Source organism: Pollicipes pollicipes, unplaced genomic scaffold (genome assembly GCF_011947565.3).
Source record: "Pollicipes pollicipes isolate AB1234 unplaced genomic scaffold, Ppol_2.1 Scaffold_6052;HRSCAF=7182_pilon_pilon_pilon, whole genome shotgun sequence".
In the NCBI taxonomy this organism is placed as follows: domain Eukaryota; kingdom Metazoa; phylum Arthropoda; class Thecostraca; order Pollicipedomorpha; family Pollicipedidae; genus Pollicipes; species Pollicipes pollicipes.
Window position 1 is genome coordinate 14,023,900 of NW_023596805.1, and position 26,903 is coordinate 14,050,802.

At 56.5% G+C, this 26,903-nt stretch overlaps 1 protein-coding gene across 1 annotated transcript in view; it reads right to left on the reverse strand.

Annotated features, from left to right (window-relative positions):
* LOC119104463 (5-phosphohydroxy-L-lysine phospho-lyase) overlaps positions 1-26,903 on the reverse strand; it is a gene marked incomplete in the record, with an annotated part of 55,788 nt that overhangs the window by 25,622 nt on the left and 3,263 nt on the right. Inside the window, 9 exon segments of the mRNA XM_037228179.1 lie at positions 1,698-1,842; positions 3,913-4,032; positions 4,787-4,874; positions 5,532-5,676; positions 6,748-6,893; positions 7,378-7,452; positions 9,638-9,797; positions 18,947-19,056; positions 23,188-23,278. Coding sequence (XP_037084074.1) covers positions 1,698-1,842; positions 3,913-4,032; positions 4,787-4,874; positions 5,532-5,676; positions 6,748-6,893; positions 7,378-7,452; positions 9,638-9,797; positions 18,947-19,056; positions 23,188-23,204 — 1,006 coding nt within the window.

Consider the following 26,903-nt stretch of genomic DNA (forward strand, 5'->3'; position numbering starts at 1 on the left):
GTCCCCGAGGGTCCGACAGCCGCACATCGCGGCCCCTCCCGGGCTCTCCCTCCCTTCTCCAGAGTGGAGTCGGGCGGTGCAGTGCCAATGGGTCCGACGCCGCCATCGCGCCACCGCCCGGTCCGAGCGGACGTGACCCAACCCGGGGTCCGCGACCCGCTCCCGGACTCTCGCTCCCCTATTCAGAGCAGCCGGGGTGAACCGTCAGATCGGTCCGTGCCGACGTCCCCAGACGGGTGTGACGCCCGCACACCGCGGGTCGCCCCACCGTTAAACTGCTCCACCACGGCAGGTCAAGCACGGTCGCCAGCAATCTCATCATGCCCTGACCTATGCGGCTTGGAGGTGCCATGACCAGGTTCGAGGGGTTGACGTGGAGTGAGCACGTGGCCGTGGTGTGCGTCGTGCGAGAGAGCCAGGAATGAGAGGACCAGCAGTAATTGGCCCGCTGCCAAAGATCACATGCCCGACACTTACGGCTATGATCTTTATGTTCGACATGCGTGCTTGACTTCACTTCACACGAATCGAACTATTCGACAGCCATGTATAGAACCAACAGCTATAGATAGCTATGGCTATGACAAATATATAGCTAGCAACATAGCTATGGGATCTATAGCTGTATTGTTAGCTGATATATCTCATATATCAGTCTAATCTAATATATATATATATATATATATATATATATATATATATATATATAATGTATAAGATATGCATCCTAATATCTAATAACCTAATATAAGATATATCTAATATCTCATACATTAGATATCAGATATATACATATGGCTAGCAATATAGCTATACGATCTATAGCCAAACACAAACGCAAGCCGAACCATGACTCGCATCAAGCTCGCCTTTGCAAAGCGTGATAAGACTGGCCATCAAGGCTTTTGCTGATTACAATCCCGAATTACACAAAACAGTTCACAACTGGAAACCAATAAACACGATTCGGAACCAAACACATGCCGCCCGTAGGTTCGGGTCGTTACGGATGACAGGGAAAACGGGAAAACGGGAAATATTATAACGGGAAAATGTCAAAATGTCTTCCAATCCGCGTGGTAGCTGCACGGAAAAAGCTTCAAACATTCAGAAATCTCCGAAATGGAAGATTCGATGAGCGGCACACCTCCTAGAAATACAGCTATTGAGACATTTCGGTAATTTAGCTCGCATCTGGGCTATTTAGCACCGTATGGGTGTAGGGTAGGTGTCCGTAGTGAGGCCTAGGGATTTGAGTCACGCCGACACCGCCGCCGTCAGCACCGACGCCAGCACTCCGTCAGCGCCGACGACAGCGCTCCGTCAGTGCCAACGATAGCGCTCCGTCAGCGCCGACGCCAGCGCTCCGTCAGCGCCGACGCCAGCGCTCCGTCAGCGCCGACGACAGCGCTCCGTCAGCGCCGACGCCAGCGCTCCGTCAGCGCCGACGACAGCGCTCCGACAGCGCTCCGTCAGCGCTGACGACAGCGCTCCTTCAGCGCCGACGACAGCGCTCCGACAGCGCTCCGTCAGTGCCGACGACAGCGCTGCGCCAGCGCCGACAGCGCCGACGACAGCGCTCCGTCAGCAACGACTCGCACCTCACCGCCGTATTCCTCTACCAGCCGCGACTGCGACCTGACCACAGGTCCACCTGCGCTCCTGCCTCTCCGGCCGAGCGCCCGCCCGTCACTAACCGATGCAGGAGTGCTTCAGCGTCAGCTGGGTGAGACCGTCCTTCAGGTGTCGGCCCACGTTGGTAGCCGCCGTCATCAGCTGCTCGTTCCGCATCACCTCCAGCACCGCCAGACCCACCGTGCACGACACGGGGTTACCACCGAACTGGAAGGAGGGGAAGGTAGACAGTGTTACCGGTGGGCTGGGAGTCAGACTGGATTCACGCCAATTGTTCGGGACACAATGCAGTCAATAACGTCACGCGCAGTACGCACAGATGCCTCAAGCATGCACTAGATCTGACTTCCTGCGAAACGCCCATAAAGAGAGCGTGATGGCCCAATGAACATATCGAGCTCTCCATCTGACTGCTGAATGGAAACGTATGAATGCAACGGTACGCATTCATCTTCCCGATTGACGTTTGTGTTTTTGCAGGCAGCAAAACCAGCACGACCCATAAATACGGTATGACCTAATTATTTGATCCACTCTGGGAGCTCCAACAGAGCTACGCGGATACATCGGGGTCTTGTCCTCAAAATTGTGAGAAACTCCTCTCGCATGGTTTGCATGGGTCGTTTTGGGTTCCTAATGACTAATTATTCAGGCTTAATGGGTGCGCATGGCTGCACGGCGTCCATGCGGTTTGTGCAGAACACTCGCCACGCGGAATTTGCCGCGTGCACCCCGAAAAAGATAGTCCTGGATCAGCCCCATTCATTGGGCAATTTTCCGGTTCATCGGCTCTGGAACTCCTACCCCGTGCTGCTACATGACGAACCTAGAGCCATCCATAGACGATATAAGCGGCAATAACAGAGGAATGACCGGTAACCACACAAATGTGACGTGTTTGTGTCCGTAACAGCCATGAGCGAAGCACGTGCTGACGTACGCTGAACCCAGGCGGGAGCTGCTCATAACGTAGCCATCACGACACTGCACTGAACTGAGCCTACACGGGATCTGCCCATAACGCAGCCATCACGACACTGCACTGAATTGAACCTATACGGGATCTGCCCATAACGCAGCCATCACGACACTGCACTGAACTGAGCCCACGCAGGAGCTACTCATAACGCAGCCATCACAATACTGTTCTGAACTGAGTCCATACAGGATCTGCCCATAACGCAGCCATCACGACACTGCACTAAACTGAGCCCGCACAGGATCTGCTCCTAACGCGGCCACCACGACACTGCACTGAATCACGTATAGAATTCAGGTATAGAAAAATAACATGACCTGTTTCCAGCGAACATCTTGCCTTGAATTTTGACGTACTTCGGTCACACAGCTACAATGACGTGACAAGGCGTGTTAGCGTTTAGTAACTTAAAGGAAGTGAACCACTTTGGGGCGTATCTTAAAAGCACACCTTAGTGACACCTCAGGACCAGCCATGTCTAATAATTTCACTGCGGAGCGTCGCTGCAGCACCAACAAGATATAATCAACAAATGAACTTCAATTTCATTTGTCCAAATGATGTGGTCACCATTTCAGCTCAACAAATGAACTTCAATTTTATTTGTCCAAATGATGTGGTCACCATTTCAGCTCAGCACCAAAGTTCTGTCTTTGCAGCCCAAGGTTACATATCTGGCATGGACGACCTTGGCACACATATTTAAATACTTAATTTTAGCCTATCGGAGTGAGCGCGAAGGTCCGTGCCGATTTTGTGTAAAAATGGCATGAAAATTGCCGTATTCGGGGACAATCTACCTGCGAGCAAAACAACATCCCGCGGTGCACATGAAGCGTGGTGGTCGGAATGTGTACTCCTTCGTTTTTTTGGTATGAGTGATGTCAGAAATGCACGTCTGTGGTTAGTAGCACAGCGGGCGGCGTAAGCCATTTAGCGAGTGGGAGGGGGGGGGGGGGGCATGGGTAGAAAAAAGTTTGAACGTGTACGACGTAACCAGAAAACTGGTATGTCGATGATTTAAAATGGGATTCCAATATAATTGATGAATTTATAGTTGCTACAAAATCAGGAGGCTGTCAGAGTAACTAACGACTGGGCGACGACGAAACTTGTACCGAGCAGCAAACACGGCCCTACAGCGTGAATCAGTAGCCGTCCATAACCCGATCCACGGCCAACAACAACACCGCCGGATTGCGGTGGAGTCGCAGCCGCTCATGCTCTCGGCGATATCGACTCAGTAGCCGCCCATAACTCGACCGGTGGTCGATAGGGGCCAATCGCCACTGGCTCACCGTGGAGTAGTAGTCGCTCATACAGTCGGCGATGTCGCGGCGGGTGACCACGGCCGACATGGGATGACCGTTCCCCAGAGTCTTTCCCAGCGTCAGGATATCCGGCACTACGCCGTACGACTGCCCACAGACACAAAAAACCGGTCGGTTATGGCGACCACATTGCAGTGCGGTACGGCTGGACAAGGTCAGGACAAGGCCGCAAACCACAGCATCGTTACCATGGCCCGGCGGACGCGACGTATGGACAAGGCAGTCGTGGAACAATTGGAGATTAGATCACCACATGCCGCAGGGAGTTCTACGATTGCTGGCGCAGACATTTGTCTCCTAACGACACTTATCAAACATCTACTGGCCTAATAGCAAAGACATGCGCCACCAACGGCAGTAGGACGGCGGGACGGGAGACGGGGGACGCTGGACGGCGATACGGCGATACGGTGATACGGTGAGACGGTGAGACGGTGATACGGTGAGACGGTGAGACAGTGGGGCGGCGGGACAGTGGGACGCTGGGACGCTGGGAAGGTGGGACGCTGGGACAAGGGAAGGTGAGATAGAGGGACGATGGGACGGAGGGACGGAGGAACGGCCGGAAAAAGTGACGGTGGGACGGTGAGGACAGTGGGACGGGGGGACGGTGGGACGGCGGGGCGGTGGGGAGGTGGCGCGGCGGGACGGCGGGGCGGTGGGACGAAGAGAAGGTGGGAGGGTAGTACGGACAGAAGGCGGACGGAGGGGGAGTGGGACGGAGGGACGGTGGGACGACTTCAAGGCGGCACGGTGGGACGCGGGACGAAGGGACGGAGGGGTGGCGGGACGTGGGTCGTTGAGCGGCAGGACGGCGGGACGAGACAGGGGTATGACTCACTTCGAAAGCCCACGTGTGCGTGCCTATCCGCCCGAGGGCGGTCTGGACCTCGTCCATGATGCAGACACCGCCCCGAGATCGCACCAGGCTGGAACGGACGGACGCCACTCAACACCAGCGGCCGCCGGTCCGCCGACTCAACAGCGCACGCACGCTCAGCCAGTGGCAGGACAGAGCTGCACCGCCCGTCAGACAGGGGTACGACAGAGACGGCTACCAAGTCGGCGAACCAGCGGCGGGCCAGAGCCGCGCGGTCAGACGGCCAGTGGACAGACAAGGCCGTGCGCTGTGTCAGGGCAGAGCCGATGGAGAGGTCAGGTGACCAGCGGACAGACACGGCCGCGGCTGCGACGGGGCAGAGCCGCACGGTCAGACGGCCAGAAGCCAGACACGGCCGTGCGCTGTGACGCTCAGCAACCATGGGCGTCGCTTATTTCACCGCTGGACTTGCCACGGACACCCACTCCATTCAACACAACACAAGCGGTCTTCACTTCCAAGCGGCATCAGACGGTGCGTGATCAACCGATGATCCCCCCAGGCGACATCAGCTGACAGGCAAATCCGTCAAACTTGGGGGCAACGCGTGGGTTGACGACTGTGCCAAGCGGACATAGGGCCGTCGGTGGTGCCCGTCCGCCAGGCTGCGTGATCGCCTGCGACCCCCTGCAGCGGACCGCTCCGGCGTCGCAGTTTCCAGCGCCGCTCCGCGCGGGGGACGGCCACTAGCCGTCCATAACCGCACCTGTACACCTTGCTGAAGTAGTCTGACGGCGGCACGACCATGCCGCAGCTGGTGATGATGCACTCGGAGACGAAGGCGGCCACTGAGCGGCCTCGGGCCTGCGCCGTGTCCAGCAGCCGCTCCACGTGTGCTGCGTACTTGGCGCCTGCGAAGGGGCGCCGCTGGTGATAACGGGGCCGGCTGCTCGCGCGAGATCATGCCCAGACACAAGCCAGCCCTGACGAAGGGGCGCCGCTGACGGTGGCGGGAGCCGGGTGCGGACCGCGGCTGCTTGCGCGGGATCATGCCCAGACACAGGTCAGTTCTGACGAAGGGGCGTCGCTGGCGGTAACGGGGGCCCGCTGCTCGCGCGAGATCATGCCCAGACACGGGTCAGCCCTGACGAAGGGGCGCCGCTGGCGGTAACGGGGGCCTGCTGCTCGCGCGAGATCATGCCCAGACACGGGTCAGCTCTGACGAAGGGGCGCCGCTGGCGGTGACGGGGGCCCGCTGCTCGCGCGAGATCATGCCCAGACACGGGTCAGCTCTGACGAAGGGGCGCCGCTGGCGGTGACGGGGGCCGGGTGCTGGCACAGGGTCATGTCCAGACGCAGGTCAGCCCTGCCAGGCGAAGCTGCCCGCCTGACCGAAAAGCTCAAGGCGCTATGCAGCGCAGGTCCGTCTGCTATCGGTTGTCTGGGACAGTTTGTTTTTCACTGGCCACAGACAGAGGAGCGGGAGCTGGGGAGGGGGGGGGGGGGGGGTAGGGTTAGGGTAGTTCTACGCCCATGCTTTTCGGCTTTTGTGTAGCTCTCCAATTTTCAAAATGACCCTCAAATTCTCAAACAGGTTAAAACGTAGTTTTCAGCTCCAGGGGAAAAGCTAAACACAACTGGCGGAGTGCGGTCCGAGTTCACCACACAAGTAGAGCGGCCCCGCGTCAAGGAAGATGTTGCCTCCAGAAATTTGGCCAAGCAGGACGGCATAGGGTCCTTCGCTGAGTCAGACGAGCCAATACACGCTGGGATCACGTACCAGCAGTGCTACCAAACGGCTTTCCCTGCCTGGTTCAGCCCGAGTCAGTTGACCTCTGTACATCATTATGCGTCGAGCCGCGTGCACGTTGCAGAGCTCCTGCCGAATGTCGCCAGAGCACGTGACCCAGCATCTATTCCCCGGACTGTGACGCCAGCGCGGGTTCGGTACCTGGCTGCGGCTCGGTACCTGTACTCCGTACCTGGCTGCGGCTCGTCCTCGCGGTACAGGCCGCGGTACGTGTCTGGCAGCGGCGCCACGTGCACGTACTCCTTCCGACTGCAGCGAGACCTGGCGAACAGCCTCGGGCTGATCTCGGCCACGCTGCCCACGTTGCCGTGGTACGCCCTGCGGTCAGGAAGGCTCGTCAGGGGAGCACACTGTCCACGTTACTGAAAACAAAAGCCGTAGAGATCACGGCCAGGCCTATGGATTGGCCGCCTATCAAAGTTCGTGCCTGTCACTGTCCGCGTCTGTCACTGTCCGCACCCTTCATTGTCCGTGTCCACTCCTGTCACCGTCCGCTCCTGCCACTGTCCGCTCCTGTCACTGTCCGCTCCTATCACTGTCCGCTCTGATCACTGTCCGCACCTGTCACTGTTCGCTTCAAGCACTGCCCACGCTAGACAATGTCCGCGTCTGTCGCTCCCCGCGTCTGTCACTATCCGCACCAATCACTTCCGCGCCTGTCACTGCCCGCGCCAGTCACTGCCCGCGCCTGCCCCTGTCCGCGCCTGCCCTTGTCTACGTCAGTCACTGTCTGCGTCAGCCGCCGCTGTCCAGTGAGCGCGGCCGGCAGCTGGCCGAAGACACCGCAGGGCGGCGCACTCACCCCTCCAGCACGACGACATCCTCCCGACGAGTGTAGCTGCGGGCCAGCCTCAGGGCCAGGTCGTTCGCCTCCGACCTGGAGGTCACCACACGTTGGTAAAGATAAGCCAAACGCCGGTATATGCAGCTGAACGCGTCAGTCTGAGGAACCGAATCCAATAATTTCCTTATGACTGAAATGATTGTCTTTGTGTGATGGAAAGGTTGTGAAAACAAGCGAAACGATTAGATTCATTACTGAAATATGGGTAAACGCCACAAAATGATCTTACTAAATGAAAATTACACATTGGCGCGCGGCTGGTGCCAGCTCACCGTTGAGCCCATCCATCACCATGAAAGGGTTCATGTACTCCGCCAGATCAAACAGGTCTGTTACGACAAGCCCATCAAGAACCATTACATCAAAGTCTGTTCTGTTCTGTTCAAAGTCTGTTCAACGTGCTCAGCACCGATCCAATTTCCCGCAGAATGAGAGTACTCCTATCCAACCTGACCCAACACAACCCAACAGCACTTCCCGACACGTTCACCCCGCGTTTGTCTCATGGTGCAGCTTGGCATTAGCGCCCGAACAAAACACGCCAGCGGGCCAAGGTAACAACACGGCCCCGTGTTCCACGTGCGTCATCCGCCGCTCGAGACGTCCGAGCACAGACGTCTCCAGCTGGGCGACCTCGCGGACGCCCACTTCCCCCCTCCCCCCCCCCCCCCCCCCGCTCCGCTCTGCGCGCAGTGTCACTTGGGTACGGCACGCCGTCAAGCCAATCCACCGAGCGGCGGACGCCAATCCACCGAGCGGCAGACGTCAATCCACCGGGGCGACGGACGTCAGTCCACCGGGCGACAGACGTCAATCCACCGGGCGGCCGACGTCAATCCACTCTGTTGTCGCTCTGTTATCTGGCGAGAGTTCGCCGCAGAACGATGGATGCGAGCGGGCAGCATCAGGTAAGCCGTAGGGGATGGCTGCATCACCGTCACCGAAACCCGAGGTCGGACTATGCGACAGGCCGGCTGCCTGCGTACGCCGCAACCCAGCATCGAGACAAGGGCGCTTCGGCCGTCGGATCCGACACTGTACAGCTCGCCGCAGGCCGAGCTGCTACCGCCGCCTGAGGCGACACCTGCCCGACGTGGTGTCCGCGCCGGACTGGCGTGCGTCTTCTAGACAGTGTTGAATGGATCATAACCTGTGTGCTACGGAGTGACCGCCGGTGGGTGTAGTCTGTGATAATTACATATGTCCTGTGTTGTATACTACGAGAGGCTACAATAGACGCAAGCCAATTGCGGATGGCTTTAATAATGTCTGTATATGTATCTAGATCTGTATCCGTATCTGTATTCATGCCTAGATATGGATCTGTATCGCTACACAACAGGGCGGTTCACGCACTCCAAAGAACCTAGCCTATTGTTTAGTGCTGCAAACATGTACCGTTCATACGAGAGCTGGCAGTTCGGACAGACACATTTAAAGCATTCAGCCTGTTGATGTCACCCTAATGATTCTCTATGCAGTTCGACACTGGAAGCATGCCGTGTTTACACGCCGGCGCCAGCGTGGTGAACGTCTGCATATCTGGTGACGTCCTCGAAATAGTTCAGGGTCCGGGGCGCATTTCCAGGTGTCCAGTTCAAACGTCGCCGTTTTCACCGTCTGTGAGCCCGGCTCGACAATAGCGCAGTGGCCGGTACGCTACCTTGGCTTGACAACATCGCCGGTCTGTCAGCCTGACTCGACAACATCACCATGGCCAATCTGTCCGCCTGGCTCGACAATATCGCCGTGGCCGGTCTGTCAGCCTGACTCGACAACGGCCTGTCTGTCAGCCTGACTCGACAACGGCCGGTCTGTCAGCCTGACTCGACGACGGCCTGTCTGTCAGCCTGACTCGACAACGGCCGGTCTGTCAGCTTGGCTCGACAGCGGCCGGTCTGTCGGCCTGGCTCGACAACGGCCGGTCTGTCAGCCTGACTCGACAGCGGCCAGTCTGTCAGCCTGACTCGACAGCGGCCGGTCTGTCGGCCTGACTCGACAACGGCCGGTCTGTCAGCCTGACTCGACAGTGGTCGTCCTGTCAGCCTGACTCGACAACGGCCGTTCTGTCAGCCTGACTCGACAGCAGCGCCGTAGCCGGTCTTTCAGCCTGGCTCGGCAAAGGCGCCGTGATTAGGTTATGATCAAGCATGCACACTGCAGCGTCCCACACCAACCCGCAGTTGCCACTGTGACTGGCCGTTGCCCTGGCACTGACCCGGAGTTGACGAGGTAGCAGACGCTCAGCTGCTCGGGCATCATGTCAGTCAGCTCCTTCAGGTACAGCGAGAGCGCGTCACACAGGAAGCCCTGGGCCCAGACTAGGCGCGCCATCTGTTGCTGACCGCGCGAAACCACGTGAGGGTGGCAGTGGCCCACTGTGGAGACATCAGGGCACGCTTAGACACCACGTGAGGGTGGCAGTGGCCCAATGAGGAGACGAACACAGGCATCACGTGAGGGCGGCAGTGGCCTACTGTGGAGACATCAGGGCGCACTTAGACACCACGCGAGGCTGGCAGTGGCCCACTGAGGAGACAAATACGGGCATCACGTGAGGATAACAGGAGCTCACCACACCTGGATCAGTATGAGGTGTGTGTGGGGAGAGCAGGGGGGGGGGGGGGGCACTGAGACAAAGCGTGAGGGGGTGACAGCGCTTCACGCGGGAGTTTGAATCAAACATCGCTGCCGGGCAATAGTGGCCCAATGCTGACCGATCGGCAACGGGGGAAGGCGACGTTGAGGCCTCCAGTGAGGGTGATGGCGGCCCATTGTGGACAGATGCATGAACAATGATAGTGCGGACAGCAGGTTACTGGCCATGCCGGCCGTGCTCACCCTGTAATTGTAATTTATGAGTAATTCTGCCGGCATCATACTCATGTCATATCATTGGGGCTTAACGACGCACCCAGCTGCTGAGACTACATGGCGTCGCCTGCCTCTCACCCTGGCAGGAAGGGCGGGTGCCGCGGGGAATCGAACCCCGTACCTCATACTCTATCATGCTCTATATCAAATACTATCATACTCTACCTGCATAATCGCAACACCTTCACTTTCACGGATCTGGGCTCATTTATTTGTCCCATGCTCTAAATATCCGATAGCATATAACAAGATGAAACTGGATGACGGCTCTGTAAATGCATCACGCAACGACTTATCACACCATTGCAAGGCCCCTCTGAAACAACTTATGTGCTTCAAAAAAGCCGATAACATCTAGGTCCCCAGGTGCCTCAATAACTCCCTTCTGGGGTCGCCGTTAGAAGAATCATGATCGTTTACGAAAACGTTGACGAAACGTTGAAATGTTGAAGAAATGTTCTAAAGGCAGACAGCTACGAAAGTTACCCAATTCTAGGACTTCTATCCCAACTTTCCATCCACAATTCAAACATTCTTACATCTCGTGTGCACACCGCTATATGGACATTGTGCCGAGACGGCCGCGCTCTCGCGAGTCCAAATCCCCGCTGCACGTGACTTGCACGTGCAGAGAACACATTCATCTCACGTGTTTCCCCATGCACGAATAGTGAGCCGCCCTCTAAAGCTATGGCTAAGCTTCACTTTTAAGCCGGGCTATCTGATTGAAACGGAGATTAGCAGGAACAGCGCTTAAATACACAGGCATGGTAATGAAAGCACACTCATGCAAAGGAAAACGTCAAACTGTGGCATCGCCTTGATAACTTTATGAGCATTAGAGCGCCACATGGTCCGCCTCTATCTTTAGCACAAGAGTCCCGAATGTAAACCATGATAGGCACTGATCAAATACGATTTTGATCGTCTTCGGCCCAGATTCAGAACGTCATCATTCCAGGACGTAATCAGACTTATGTCAGCCTCACGTCAAACTTATGTCAGGCATACCTTGCACGCCACGTTCCTTAATCCCCGCCACGTTGCTCTCAATGGCGCCTCTGGACCATTGGCACACCCGTCCAATAGCAACACCGGGCATTGCTGCACACGAACTGCTCGTTAATTCTGCACAATATCTCAGTCCTTGCCCCGCGAGTGGCCTCCACGGTAGTTGCCAACTGCCAAATGGCAGCTAGCTCACTTACAAGGTGCAGTACAAAAGTTAGTCCCGTTTAATCGTTGTGAAAGAATCATATGACATAGCGCGTGATATTGTTTTCTTCCTTTAAGTACAGCACAGCTAATGCTCCAAAAGTAAGCCTCGTTTAATCGGTGTAAAAGAATCATATGACGTATCGCGTGATCGTTTTTTAAGTACAGAACAGCTGATGCTCCTCCGACAGAGAAGACTCTCACACGATATCTTAGTTGGGTTGGGTGTCTCCGAGAGATACAATGCCATTTCGGGCTCTATTTACATCCTGCTCCAAGATTCGTTTTCGTGTCGACGCTAGTTTGCCGCGTTCAGTCACAACACGCATGACACCGGACAAGAAGAAGCCACGGAGGATTAATTCATTTAGAGCTTTGACTAGTTTATGGCAATGAACCTTTCCCCGAGTCAAAGGTGCGTAAGTGGGTGCGCGAGTTCGAGGAAGGAAGGGGGCAGGCGAGCGGGGCTTGCCACGCTCCGGGGGACCGGCGACGCCGACTGATCCAACCACGCGACGCCGGCGGAGGCCGTGATAATGGGAGTCCGTCGGTTGATACTCGACCAGATAGCTAAAACATCCGTATAACCAGGGGATCAGCCCGTCGTGCCATCCATGGTCATAAACATGGCGATGAAACAAAACATCAGTTAGCGTCTCCTTCCGACCAGCGCCAAGAACAGTCCAGGCAGGACGCGCGATCGTGTCATATCTCACGCTTCATCGCGATGCTATCATGACTGAAACTTTGGTTGACGATATCAGGGTGCTGAAACAGCCTCCGTGCTCTACGCGATTTGTGAAATGACCTCTGGTTTTTCCTTCAAATGACGAACCACCATCGTGGACGCCACCTCCCCTCGCGCTTCGTAATGAAGCCGACCGTATTCCGGCATGGTAAACATATCCCAATTCTAGGTCTTTGGCAAAGCCATGAAACCGCCTGATACGCCGCTGGGGGCTCTGCATTGAAAAGCATGGAGCTCACGTATACAAGACTATCGGTGGTATGTGTATGCCAATGAATACGCTGCATACAGGCAAATGGAGTTTACTTTAAAATGCGCTCACTCGTGCCTGCCGACTTTGTGTCATATGAGACCATCAGAATCGGAGCCGACTAGTTGTATACTCGACGAGGCTGATTTTGTGGCGGGCGTGCAGCACAGCCCCAGTAGGCGCCTGTTACCCGCCGGAGTCTAAGCAAGCAGACCATTACGGAAGACGGGCTACGCCTCTCAGGCAGCGCAGCCAGACGAGACGGGCGACACATTCGGTATTACAAACATCCGATCCATCTGCAAAAGCTGTTCAGACAGACACGGTCTTCTTGCACCGGAGAGAAGATCGAGAATAAGTTAACAGTCACACATCTGGAAGATCATCGCCACACGTCACATCATCATCATCATCATCACACATCACACATCTCACACATCTGGTTCGCCGCATGTTCTTGATGCCACCGCCCGGTAGGAATGCGAGGTGTTAACCCATCCAACCATGTCTCACAACTTATTTTACAACCATGCCTCGCTCGTTTTCATCTCGCGTCACGGCTGATCACCGACGGGCGTGTTCCGTTGCAAGGCACCTAACACCGCAGACGGTGCACATGTGTTCACACACTGGCGCACTGCCAGAGCTCCTGGCTTCCACCAGCCGCACAGGGCGGGTAGGAAGCACCCCCTCACCCAAACTGGCCTCTGTTCGGCCGCTCCCCACTCTCGAACTGAGCAGTGTTTTTATCAGGCTCTTATCGACTTGGAAGACTACCCTCATGAATCCAACGAATGTCTTGAACTGGCATTCGCCTGACTTACAACAGCTGAGAGCAGACCACGCCCGGCCAGGCCAGGCCTGCCGTTAACCAGCTCTCGTCTGACTTACGACAGCTGAGAGCAGACCACGCCCGGCCAGGCCAGGCGTGCCGTTAACCAGCTCTCGTCTGACTTACGACAGCTGAGAGCAGACCACGCCCGGCCAAGCCAGGCCTGCCGTTAACCAGCTCTCGTCTGACTTACGACAGCTGAGAGCAGACTACGCCCGGCCAGGCCAGGCCTGTCGTTAACCAGCCCTCGTCTGACTTGCGACAGCTGAGAGCAGACACGCCCGGCCACGCCAGGCCTGCCTTTAACCAGCTCTCGTCTGACTCCAACACTGGCCAATTATCAAACCCACGGTACGTCCGCCACAGCTTCGTCCCACCTCCAGCCTCGTTGGAGCCGGCCGATGCCTTCATCGGGCTCTCATCCGTCTTGCCCCGGTCAGCCCTCAGCCCCAGACAGGCCTCAGCCCCGGTCAGCACCTCAGCCCGGCCAGGCCCCCAGTCTGAGCCAGCCCTCAGCCCCAGCCGCCCTCAGCCTCAGTCCTCCCTGAGCTTCAGTGAGCCCCCAGCCCGACCGTCAGCCGCGCATCAGCACGCCTGCCAGCCGCGCATCAGCACGCCTGCCTGCCGCGCATCAGCACGCCTGCCAGCCGCGCATCAGCACGCCTGCCTGCCGCGCATCAGCACGCCTGCCTGCCGTCCGCGCTTCCGGCGCGCGCCCGCGGGCGTGGCCGCAGGTCACATGTCACCGGCGGCCGGCCGGGGGATTGCCGCGACACGTGCGCACGTGACCGCCTCCGTCTGAGCGAGCGGCGCGCGGCCGGGCCGACAACGCTGGAGGCGCCAGCGCGTTCCGTCCGTGAGTGAGCCGGCACGCCTGACCGAGGCCGCTGGAGAATCTGATCGCAATCAGGCTATTCGCCGCCCGGCCACCTCACGCAGGGGTCACCTCGGCGCGCGGCAGACGGCCGGTGGGACCGCGCTCCATCGGAGAGCTATGCTGCAATGGCGGCTGAGGCGCCCCTTCAGTCGATAGCCGTATGACCGCGCTCCATCGGAGAGCTATGCTGCAATGGCAGCTGAGGCTCCCCTTCAGCCGATAGCCGTATGGCCGCGCTGCATCGGGGAGATATGCTGCAATGGCAGCTGAGGCGCCCCTTCAGTCGATAGCCGTATGACCGCGCTCCATCGGAGAGCTATGCTGCAATGGCAGCTGAGGCTCCCCTTCAGCCGATAGCCGTATGGCCGCGCTGCATCGGGGAGATATGCTGCAATGGCAGCTGAGGCGCCTCTTCAGCCGATAGCCGTATGACCGCGCTGCATCGGGGAGATATGCCGCAATGGCAGCTGAGGCGCCCTTTCAGCCGATAGCCGTATGACCGCGCTGCATCGGGGAGATATGCTGCAATGGCAGCTGAGGCGCCCCTTCAGCCAATAGCCGTATGACCGCGCTCCACCGGAGAGCTATGCTGCAATGGCAGCTGAGGCGCCCCTTCAGCCAATAGCCGTATGACCGCGCTCCATCGGAGAGCTATGCTTCAAAGGCAGCTGGGGCGCCTCTTCGGCCGATAGCCATATGCTACAGAAAAACGCCGACCAACGTTCAGAAGGCGTATCACCAATAGAATCTGAGAAACGGCAAAACACAATGGCAGTCGTCCGGCATTTGCCGTGTCGGCAGTCGGCGAACTTCACGAAAAGGTGATCTTCACGCCCGCTCCAAGGGCGCAGAAAGTAGTGCACGCCGCTCTGATGAGGAGTGCGGCGAGCGCGGCACGTGGCGAATTTCCGGACAAACGGCGTTGGCAGTCGGCGGCAGCGCATCGCTGCTCCCTGAGTGTCTGACGCGACACTGCCGGCTGGACCGCGAGCGAGGGAGCCGGTCCGATCAAGTTCGGGGGCATCGCACCAGTTCAGTTTAACTGATATGCACGATCGGCGAAGTTATTGCAGCTCTCAGCCGAGCCAGTCCGGAGAGCATCGAAAGTTTCTCGTCTGAGGACAGGCACTCAGAGTGAACGCTGGTTCATCCGAATATTCATCACCCGGCCCTCTCGCGGGCCCAGAACCTGAGGCCACCTGACATGACCTGACTGGCAGCAGCACCAATCTCGTCGGGCGGTCAGGGGTATGCAACATTCGCCAAACTCCGTGCTGGCCGTCAGCAATGATCAAAAACTCGTCAGGAACCCACCCTGGTTAGGCCCACAAAGTCCCAGCCGGCTACAGAGGCGCCCACACAGTCCCAGCCGTCTACAGAGGCGCCTCACACAGCGCAGCCGGCTACAAACGCAGCGCCTGAGGCTTTGCGCCGGTATCAAGCTCGGGCGTGCACGTGTTTGGCCGGCAACGCCGCCGCGCCGCCACCTGGCCCTAGCCAGCGCCGCGGCCCGACGGGGCCTCCCGCTCTGCACCAGATCCCCTCCCCCTCCCCGACCATAATCGGCCCCTGTCCGTCGCCGCCATCGCGCCGGACGGTTCTGCCAGTCACCGGCAGCTGCCGTCGGATCACCGCCGGCCGGTCGTGATCCTTGCGGCCGAGCACGCCGACACCCGGCGCCTCGGTGAGTGACATTTGCAATCAGACACCGAAGTTAACGTTTCGGATTCAGGATGAGCTAAATCTGTTGAAATGTGGAGCACTCACGGACAGTGCTGCAGGTGAGCGATTCCCGAAGAACGGATGATCACTTCAGACATTAACCGTGGCTGGCACTGTCCGTGCCCCTGACTCACTGTCAGGGGCGGCGCACATGCCCCTCACCCACTGTCAGGGGTGGTGTCCGTGCCCAACTCATTGTCAGGGGTGGTGTCCGCACCCGACTCACTATCAAGGGTTGTGTCCGTGCCCCCAGGGGCGATATCCGTGCCCTTGACTCACTATCAGGGGCGGTGCCCGTACCCGACTCACTGTCACGGGCGGTTGTCCGTACCCGACTCACTGTCACGGGCGGTGTCCGTACCCGACTCACTGTCACGGGCGGTGTCCGTACCCGACTCACTGTCACGGGCGGTGTCCGTGCCCGACTCACTGTCACGGGCGGTGTCCGTACCCGACTCACTGTCACGGGCGGTGTCCGTGCCCGACTCACTGTCACGGGCGGTGTCAGTGCCCAATTCGCTCACCGTCAGAGACAGGCCAAACATAGCATACACGTGGGAATGCGGATGGAAAGTGTGTCACCATCTTGCGTCATTCATGCAAGAGCCAATAGTTTATCCACATGGCCCGGTTTCTGGTAAGGCTGGAGCATCCATATGACTATTAGTCCAATCTCATGGTGTGGTTCAGGAAGTATATCATGCAGACCCTGTGGGCGTCGGAATCACACCAAGCGGCAAGATAGCAAATGTCACTGATGTGCACGGTCTAACTTGGAACGCTCAAGGCGAAAAATGTCATGTTATTGAGCAAGCGCGAGGTCTGCTCCTAGAGCAGGCCATTTATATCACGGTGGTTTGAAGGGATCTGAACATAAAGCTAAGTTCAACTGACACAGAAAGCCACAGAGATCGATTAGAGCGAGAAGACAAATTGAGATATCATGGATTAATTTTCTTGGGTAGATGTGTAGAGACCCCTTCCCACTTCCAGCGGTCTACTTGAGCAATAAATACCCATGTCAACGGTCTAGAGGACTATGTTGGTTGATGAAGCGATGTTGCACAACAATTCAAGTATATCCCGTATTGATGCTGATAGGCTAGGCGACCAGTCTTGTTCATACGGAGATAGAATTGCATGATGATGAGCGCAGACATGGATTTCATCAGCGCAGGCCGGGCCCTGATCTAATAACACGCTGCTTCATAACAAAGGCTATGCCAATCTCGCCATATACTGAACTAGCAAAACAGCTAGCACGATAGCGCCGGTGAGACAGCAAAGCCGGCGTTTATTGAATTTGTGTTAAGCAAAACAAGGGTGCCGACTGAAAAAATGTGTAAGCAGACTGCAAGTAATTCCATTTTGAAACAAACAAAATAATCGCACAGCGGTGTGTGCAGGGCTCGAGACCCACATCGTGTTTACGATACCAAAAACGTGTTCGATGCTCAAATCATGTTTACAATCCTAAAAACGTGCTCGGGGCTCAACTTGTTTATATGAAAACCAGTGCGCTCATGAACCAGCGCCAGCGGGGAAGGGCTGGACGAGCTCAAAACAAACCGAGACAAAACAGCAATGGTACACTCAGGGGCTACTTAGGTAGAAGGTGAAAATCTCACGCAGTATTTCTGTCCGAGCACTACACGTGGGGTAGCACACACAACGGCAAGTCCGTTAGACCTGAACGAGACGGACATATAAGTGAAACAGCAGTAACACTCACTAAAGCACCACGCACCTTAAGTATATGTATGCATCAAGGCAAAGAAAAACTGCGCTTAAGCAAGTTTCTCACTTGACGAAAATCTTCGGTTACGTGAGGAAGATAAGACGTCCGTAAGAATGCACAAAAGAAGAATGCATGTATATATTAGATAAAAAGGCACTTAACAAAGTGCCTAGGACATTTGGATTTGGTATGGGAATTCTATGGCTTTTTCTGGGAAGAAGTGCGGAAAACAGGTTAAGCGAAATGGTTACCGGACACAATACAGCTAGACAATATATATTCACACCACACAGGTGAGAGATATCAATGTTTGTTACGACAAATGAAATGAGATTTATAGACGTAGACGTAGAGACGTAGGCAAATACCAGACATCTGTCTGCTGTACGTTATAACATAGTAATAGCCAGCGTGCCAGGCCATATTGTCCTCGAAATTGCGCATACAAGCCAACCACGATTTATCCAAACAAGACACGCGGGGACAGCGTAACGCTGAAATGAGACATAATTGACCAACGCAGAAGATATGGTGATGCACTACTCCCAGCCGTAGATACCAAGCGAATCTCACTGAATTGAACATGACTTTTATTATGTCCTCGCGGGAAGAAATAAATTTTGGGGAAAGCTTTAAATACTACGTTATACTGTTATAGAGCGGGGGCAGCACTGGCCGTTTTTTGACAAATCACAGAGGTCATTTTGGCTCCCTTGCTCCACAACCATTTTCAAGAGACATCCATTGAGCTGAATACCAAGTATTTAGCATCAGAACTAGAACAGCAAAAATCAGCAGTTCAAGTTTTCACGGAATTAAGGAAAGGCAACACGGAAGCGAAAACCAGCCGGTCTGCCGATGGCCAAGCCTTTTTCTGACGGAACGGATATCGGTGAAAAAAGCACTGCACATGCTACCAAGGTCTAAGGCCGTATAGGGACTTGAGCTCAACTTGGGCAGACTGCCAAAGGCAGTGTCCATGCCCCTGACAGGCCGTTAGGGGCGGTGTCCGCCCTCCTGCCGGCAGTGGGGGCGGTGTGCGCACTTCTGGTAATGTCGGGGTGGTCCGCGTCTCTAACAGGCCGCCAGGGCGGTGACCGCCCCCTGCTGACAGCCAGGGGGGTTGTCCGTCCCTTGCCGGCAGTCAGGGACGGTGTCTGCCCCCTGCCGACAGTCAGGGGCGGTGTCCGCCCCTGACTGTCGGTCAGCGGACGGTGTCCGCGTCCCCTGACCGACTGACGGTGCGCGACGGCGGCTGCATCCCCACTGACCGTGCGCGGCGTTGCTGATGCAGTCCAGGTACTCGGTGCTGGTGTCGTCGTACATGTACTGCTTGGAGGCCCGCGTCAGCCGCAAGCTTTGGCCGTAGTGCAGTTTGCAGCTGCAGCGAAGCCGAGGCCCGGGCGTCAGCTGGGCGATCGCCAATACAGACGACACGCGAACACATTCCGACACTCAGGGCAGTGTCGCCAATGGTGAGCCAATGATGAGACACCGACCGCCACAGCGATGAGCCACTGATGAGCCACAGACCGCCAAACTGATAAGCCAGTGATGATTCGCAGATCATCACACTGATGAGCCACTGATGAGCCACAGACCACCACACTGATGAGCCACTGATGAGCCTATGAGGAGACACCGAACGCCACACAGATGAGCCACTGATGAGCCACAGACCACCAAACTGATAGGCCAGTGATGAGTGGCAGATCACCATACTGATGAGTCACTGATTAGCCACAGACCGCCACACTGATGAGCCACTGATGAGCCACAGACCACCACGCTTATGAGCCTCTGATGAGCCACAGACCACCACAATGATGAGCCACTGATAAGCCATAGGCCACTAAACTGATAAACCTCTGATGAGCCACAGACCACCACACTGACGAGCCACAAATGCCACACTGATGAGCCACTGATGGGCCACTGGTCACCATACTGACGAGTCACTGATGAACCACAGACCATCAAAATGATGGGCCATAGACCACCACAATGAGCCATTGACGAGCCACTGATGAGCGCGACAATACAGATCACCACAGAGCACCTACAGAACACCTACACAGATGGCGCACAGGAAGTGCGTCACACTATGCTGTAACGCAGACCGCCACACAGCCCAACAGCACAGGCCTTCACAGAGCACAACTCCTGCAAAGTTCGACACAGAGCAGAGCAGGGCGGACTGTCACAGATTGCGTCAGCTCTTTAATCATTCTGTCCGAAACTTCCGATCTAATGGATCTCAGTGAACAGCTCCCACGCGCAGCAGTGCCTGTTGCGTGAACCCTGACCGCAGCACCCGATCGATAAATTCTAGGACTATGGCAGAATTTTACAGCGAAATCTTAACGAGCACCAGCGCTCGGCGCGGACTTTCCTGCCCTCTGACGTCATATGACCTTAAGCGCGATAGCACCACCGGTCAGGGGCCGGTGGCCGTGATGGAAAGGGGCAAACGGAGAGTGCCGAGTGACTCGAACCCTCTCCGCAACGGGCGGGTTGGTTCGAATGCAGGCGCTCTTACCAACTGCGGGATCTGAATATGGGGACGAACACTGACCATAACATAGCCACAGAGCGCAGCCCCAACACACGACCGTCACACAGCGGGACACCGACCGCCACAGGGGACAGACCCAACACACGGCCGTTAAACAGCTTACTGCGGACCATCGCAGAGCACAGCCCCAACACACGACCGTCACACAGCTTAGTGCGGACAATCACAGAGCACAGCCCCAACGCACGACCGTCACACAGCTTATTGCGGACCATCACAAAGCACAGCCACAACGCACGACCGTCACACAGCTTAGTGCGGACCATCGCAGAGCACAGCCCCAACACACGACCGTCACACAGCTTAGTGCGGACCACCACAGGGCACAGCCCCAACACGCAAACAAAACAACATATAGCACAACACCAACAAACACCGCCACGAAGCGTAAAGCAACACAGACCGCTACGCACTGCGGCACCAACTTGGACCGCAGCAAATCGCTTGCGGTCCAAGTTGGTGCAATGACGCAACAGCGCGGATATCACGCAACTTAACACCAATGTAGATCGGCACACAGCGCTAAGTCAACATAGCTCGGCACACAGCGCAACACCAACACAGACTGGCACAAAGCGCAACACCAACACAGACCGACACACAGCGCAACACCAGCACGGACCTTCAAACAGTGCAACACCAACACAGACCGGCGCACAGCGCAACACCAATACGGCCCGACGCATGGCGCAACACCAACACAGACCGGCGCTGCACGCCGGTCTGTGTTGATGTTGTGCAAGCAGGCTCCACACAACGCAGCATCGGTGGAGACCGCCGAGCAGAGGACAGACGAGACGTCGCACTACCAGCCAGAGGAAACTATACAAAACAGGGCCGACACATCGCCACACAGAGCAACATCAAAATACACCGCCACAGGGAGCAGCAGCACCAGCCGCCGCACGGCGCCACACCGACACATTACCATTTCGCCTGCTCTGCGCTGGCTGCCATAACCCGCTTAAACGCAGACCTTCGCCCTGTCTTCAGCCGGAGGCGAGTTCCCTGCGTCCCGGGGTGTGACTTTAGGTCCGCCGGCAAAAGCAAACAGTAGCCGGCCGTGTGGCGGTCGCCGGCTGGGAAGCCGCGTGCCGCGCCCCGCCATCGAACAGCGGTGTCGGGGCGGCGCCGTCGCAGCTGATGCAACCGCCACCGGGTTCACCGGCCCCCAGCCCCGAACACGTGCGGCCACGGCGCGCGGGGGCCGCCGTCGGCCGTGCGGCCTACGGCAATCCGGCCGCGGCCGACCCGACGCGACAATCCCGAGCGTCCACGTGCGCTCCGGCCGCGCCGCCGCCAGTAATCAGGTTAGACAAAGGGGGACGGATACGTGCATGCATGCAACTTACACATGGGTCACGTAGCACAGCCCCAATTAATCAAGAATTAACATCAACTTCTGTGCCGGCATAAAACGTTGATGCAGATACGTGGAGGGCTGCAGATAAGCTCCCTTCACGGCTCCTAGCACGTAATACGATGACGTGGTCGATTAAATGTCACCTAAGCTCTAATATCTATCCTTGATTTGGCAAAAAATTAGTGAACACAACCCACGATGCGCGCAAGCACGGCTCAAACACGAATATGCGAGTGCTATTCTAAACTGGTGTTCTCACCATCTACATCACTAAACACATATGTAAATAATTTGGATTATACATAACTCCAATAACTCTGGCGTCTTCTTCATAGCAAAACCGTTATCGGCAGTTATTCTTTAACCTGTGCATTTTTCTCGCTTCGTCCAAGGATCGACTCTTTGAGACGTATCATTCCACTGCAGCTGGAATTTCCCACCCACTGGCGTTAAGCTAGCGCTCGCGTCCGTATCCATCCCCCTCCCCAGTTGCATTACCCCCTGTGCCGGGCGCTGCCGTCGCCGCTGTGCCTCCAATGTTCCGCCGTCCGTCGTCCTGCACCCGCGGCGTTCACACAGCCATCTGTCATGTGTACTCAGCGTGCCGCGGACCCTCCGCCTGCGCGCCAAGGACCTCACAGGGTGCACGAGCGGAGTCCGGTCGGCGTCCATACCCGCCACGGTCCGGTCACCCGACAGCGCGTCTCGGGCAGTCCGCCGTCACCGTCCGGTCCTCCGACAGCGCGTCCAGGGCAGCCCACCGTCAAGGTCCGGTCCTCAGACAGCGCGTCCAGGGCAGCCCACCGTCAAGGTCCGGTCCTCAGACAGCGCGTCCAGGGCAGCCCACCGTCAAGGTCCGGTCCTCAGACAGCGCGTCTCGGGCAGTCCGCCGTCACCATCCGGTCCTCAGACAGCGCGTCTCGGGCAGTCCGCCGTCACCATCCGGTCCTCAGACAGCGCGTCTCGGGCAGTCCGCCGTCACCATCCGGTCCTCAGACAGCGCGTCCAGGGCAGTCCGCGGTGGCGACCCTCTGCGTCTCGTCACACGCGTCTCGAAACAGTGACGGTCCCTTAACCCCTGAGCACGTATCCCAGCGCAACGACGGAACTCTGGCTCGCTCAACACGTGTCCCCGGCAATAGCCGTTCCCAAGGTCCTCTGACCACGTGCACCAGCCAGCAACGCCCCTTGACATCTCCTGTTCACGTGTACCAGGCAGCAACGGCCCTTACGATCCCCCCGACCACATAACCGGGCCATAGCGGCCCTTTAGGATCCCATGACCACGTGACCCCAGACAGTTGTGGCACTCAGGGTCTCCTGGTAGAGGCACCCTTAGGATCTCCTGACGCCGTGTCACAGGCGGTAGCTGCCCGCAAGATCCCCTGATCAAGTGCCGAAGGCAGAGCCGGCCTCCAGAATCCCCCACACGTGTCCCAGACAGTCGCGGCCCTCAGGGCCTCCTGGTAGAGTCCCTTAGGATCACTTGACCACGTGCCGCAGGCGGAGCCAGCCTTTAGAATCCCAACCCGTATGCCAGACAGTGGGGCTCGTCTGCCGCCAGCGGTACTCACTTGGGTGCGTTCGACATGGTGCCGGTCGGCTGAGACGGCTCTGCAGAGTGCGGTCAGCGGCGGGTCAGCGGCGGGTCCGCCCCGTTGCCAGCTGGAAACGAGACGGGCGGGGCAGCAGTCAGACGAGGGCGACAGGGCACTGTCCTCCCACCACGTGAGGGCTGGCATGGTGCAGTGAGCACGGAAAGCTATATATAGGTGCACGAGCCATTTACACGGCGCTGCGTGACGTACGAAGGATGCGTTCAGTCGCGGATATGCTCCGGTTAAACCGGGCCTGAGAACGTAAAACTACAGCTTGCACTAAAAAAGTATACAGGCGCGAGCAAATGCACACAAAATGACATAACCGCTGATCTTATGAACGGAAGCGAAAGAGAACGTAAGCAATGTGCAATCACATAACAACGAAATTAACACTGATAAAGCATCTCATAGAGCATGCGATACACCATACCGAAGTTTCGGATCTAAGTACATGACGCAAGTGTGGCTCAAAAGAATGACAGCAACATTGTGGAGGGCATCTGCACAAACTTTGACGGTTTCCGAAAAGGTAAGCTGAGTTTTGCTAGCTTTGTTACAAAAGGTTGGCGCAAAACCAGGCACGCGCAGGAGGTCCTTCTGGTTCCATCCGATGACGTACGTTTTGCGGATCTGTGCTCGCGCCGCCCACAGGAGCGCAGTCAGTCATGGCAAAGGGGAGCACAGAGTTGAGAACGGGCCCGTTGATGGTGAAAGACCCCCCCTCCCAAAAAAAAAATCATCACCACATATTGTCAACTTGTCCGTGAGTATCACGGTTGTCTTGGATTTATATTATCGTCATCGTCTGTCACTGGAACAGAAGACAGCCACCGCAAGTTTAATTCCGTTTCGATTTTGAGGTCAATGACCTGAAGACATCAGGCGTTAATCGACTGCATGAAATAAATTGCTGACGCTCTTCATTTATATTGATCATTGGACTCTTTCTCAACTGATAGAACCCAGGAGCTTTGCCAGAACTCTGGCCTGGGTTCACATATACGCTGAGGACCCCGTGAACGCAGATTGTAGATAGAAATGGGTTTAACACTTATATAAACATGGTCATGTTTGCCAGGAAATGTTTCACGTTCAGTCAGAACCGATTAGTGAGAAAAACTACGCAACGTAGTTTCGATCATGCACGCCCGCCAAACGTCGTGACAAAACCTCGACGCCCGGTGTTGCAGTCTCCACGACTGCTCGGCGTTGGCCCTGAAGCGAGCACTAGTCGATAATGAGCGGGCGAAAATATGGTGGTGTAACTGGAAAAATGAAGATAAAATCCTTATTTTCCGTGTTCATAACCCGTCTAGAAGACAACCTCATATGTGTAATCACAAGAAAGCAAAAAAATACGCCCTAGCCTAACCTTTGAACGGCGCAGATTTATGTTGAACTTTCCGAAGTGTTTTCACGCCGGGCGTTTTTGCGCGCAGGGCACCCACTGCTTGGTGTTACTTGCAGTGGCCCACGCCGTTCGTTTTACGGGAACTGTAATCCAGCCATCGCTATTCTTGTTCCTGAACTTGCGAGCGCGCAGGCTCAAAACGTTTTATGTAATTTGCTTTACTAGTCGATTCTGCAAAAGAATTAACGCTTAAGCATACATGGGTGAGCCTTTTTCATTTTTGAACTCAGTTTGGCCCTCCCTATTCAACACTTACGGCACCCTTTACTCTTTCCGGGAAAGCCCCCTGAGTAGAACACGAAAGGGTCGCTCCCGGTCAAGGGCTGAGGGCGTATTTTGTCCCAGGGCGAGATGCCCTCCGGCTGCCATTCTGGCGACACGGGGCGGGGCCCCTTGGTCGATCCAGAGGCCTTTAGAATGATCCATGGCATCACACTGATCCCTCCCATGACGCGGAATGCCTTTGGGCCCGCGCAGTAGGCTCCGGATCGACGCAGGAGGCCTCAATCATGCAGCAAGGTCGCTGATCGCCGCAGGCAGTCTAACCGTCGGCACACAGACTTCATGTGGCTTAACGGGCCATGACTGGAATTGGATTGGAAGACCCAACGTTCGGTGGCGGCGGCCCTGACTCACACGAGGCTTTCACATCAGCTTAATGTGAACTCTCGCCGTAAGTTCTCCGGTTAATGCGACCTCTCGCCGTAAGTCCTCCGGTTAATGTGACCTCTCACCGTAAGTTCTCCGGTTAATGTGACCTCTCGCCGTAAGTTCTCCGGTTAATGTGACCTCTCGCCGTAAGTCCTCCGGTTAATGTGACCTCTCGCCGTAAGTTCTCCGGTTAATGTGACCTCTCGCCGAAGTCCCCCGGTTAATGTGAACTCTCGCCGTAAGTCCTCCGGTTAATGTGACCTCTCGCCGTGAGTTCTCAGGTTAATGTGACCTCTCGTCGTAAGTTCTCCGGTTAATGTGACCTCTCGCCGTAAGTTCTCCGGTTAATGTGAACTCTCGCCGTAAGTCCTCGGGTTAATGTGACCTCTCGCCGTAAGTCCTCCGGTTAATGTGACCTCTCGCCGTAAGTTCTCCGGTTAATGTGACCTCTCGCCGTAAGTCCTCCGGTTAATGTGACCTCTCGCCGTAAGTTCTCCGGTTAATGTGACCTCTCGCCGAAGTCCTCCGGTTAATGTGAACTCTCGCCGTAAGTTCTCCGGTTAATGCGACCCTCTCGCCGTAAGTTCTCCGGTTAATGTGACCTCTCGCCGTAAGTCCTTCGGTTAAGGTGAACTCTCGCCGTAAGTTCTACGGTTAATGTGAACTCTTACCGTAAGTCCCCCGGTTAATGTGAGCTCTCGCCGTAAGTTCTCCGGTTAATGTGAACTCTCGCCGTAAGTTCTCCGGTTAATGTGACCTCTCGCGGTAAGTCCTCCGGTTAATGTGACCTCTCGCCGTAAGTTCTCCGGTTAATGTGAACTCTTGCCGTAAGTCCTCCGGTTAATGTGACCTCTCGCCGTAAGTCCTCCGGTTAATGTGACCTCTCGCCGTCTAACGACCCTCTCTCTCGACCTCTCGCCGACGCTGTAGAAATGTTGACGCGCTGAATCCATCTACAAATGGAAGAACGAAATGGCAAACAGATTCAATACTAACAGCCTAAAATCGCCATAAAAATGTCATTATTTGCCCAAATTCCCCGAGCTTGGCACACCGCTCAGGAGCACAATCGGCAAAATGGCTCTCTGACTGGCATTTGAGGGCCAGCGCCCGCGAGCCGGGCCCCTTAATACAGCCACCGGCCAACATTTCGGGCCTTTCATTCTCCCAACCGGGCCCCTGATCCTGGGTCTCGAGAGCCTGCGCGCCCCACTTTGCCCCCCTCCCCCAAACACGGCTCCTGGCGACTCAGGGCCACTTGCCGACTAAGGACCTGCCGTTAGGCACTACGCACTCCTGGCCAATGCTCCTCATTGTTCCAGGGACCCCAACCAGTGCAAATCGCGGGCCAGGCCCTGCTCGTGCTTGAGAAACGGACGCCCAAGGCTCATACCGACATGGACCCGACTGTTCGGTGTTGGTGGCTTCTGACAGAAATAACGGCCCACACTGTGCACGGATTCCCAATCGATGCTAGAGGCCCTCTAATGGACATTTCAGGCCAAGGCCCTACGGACAAGAGCCGTCACCGTGACCCACGTCCAGTCCCTCGGGCCCTTCAACCCCTTCAGCCTCCCAATTGGGTCCCTACAGTCGCTCCCGAGGCTCCCTTCGGCCCCTCTTTCGA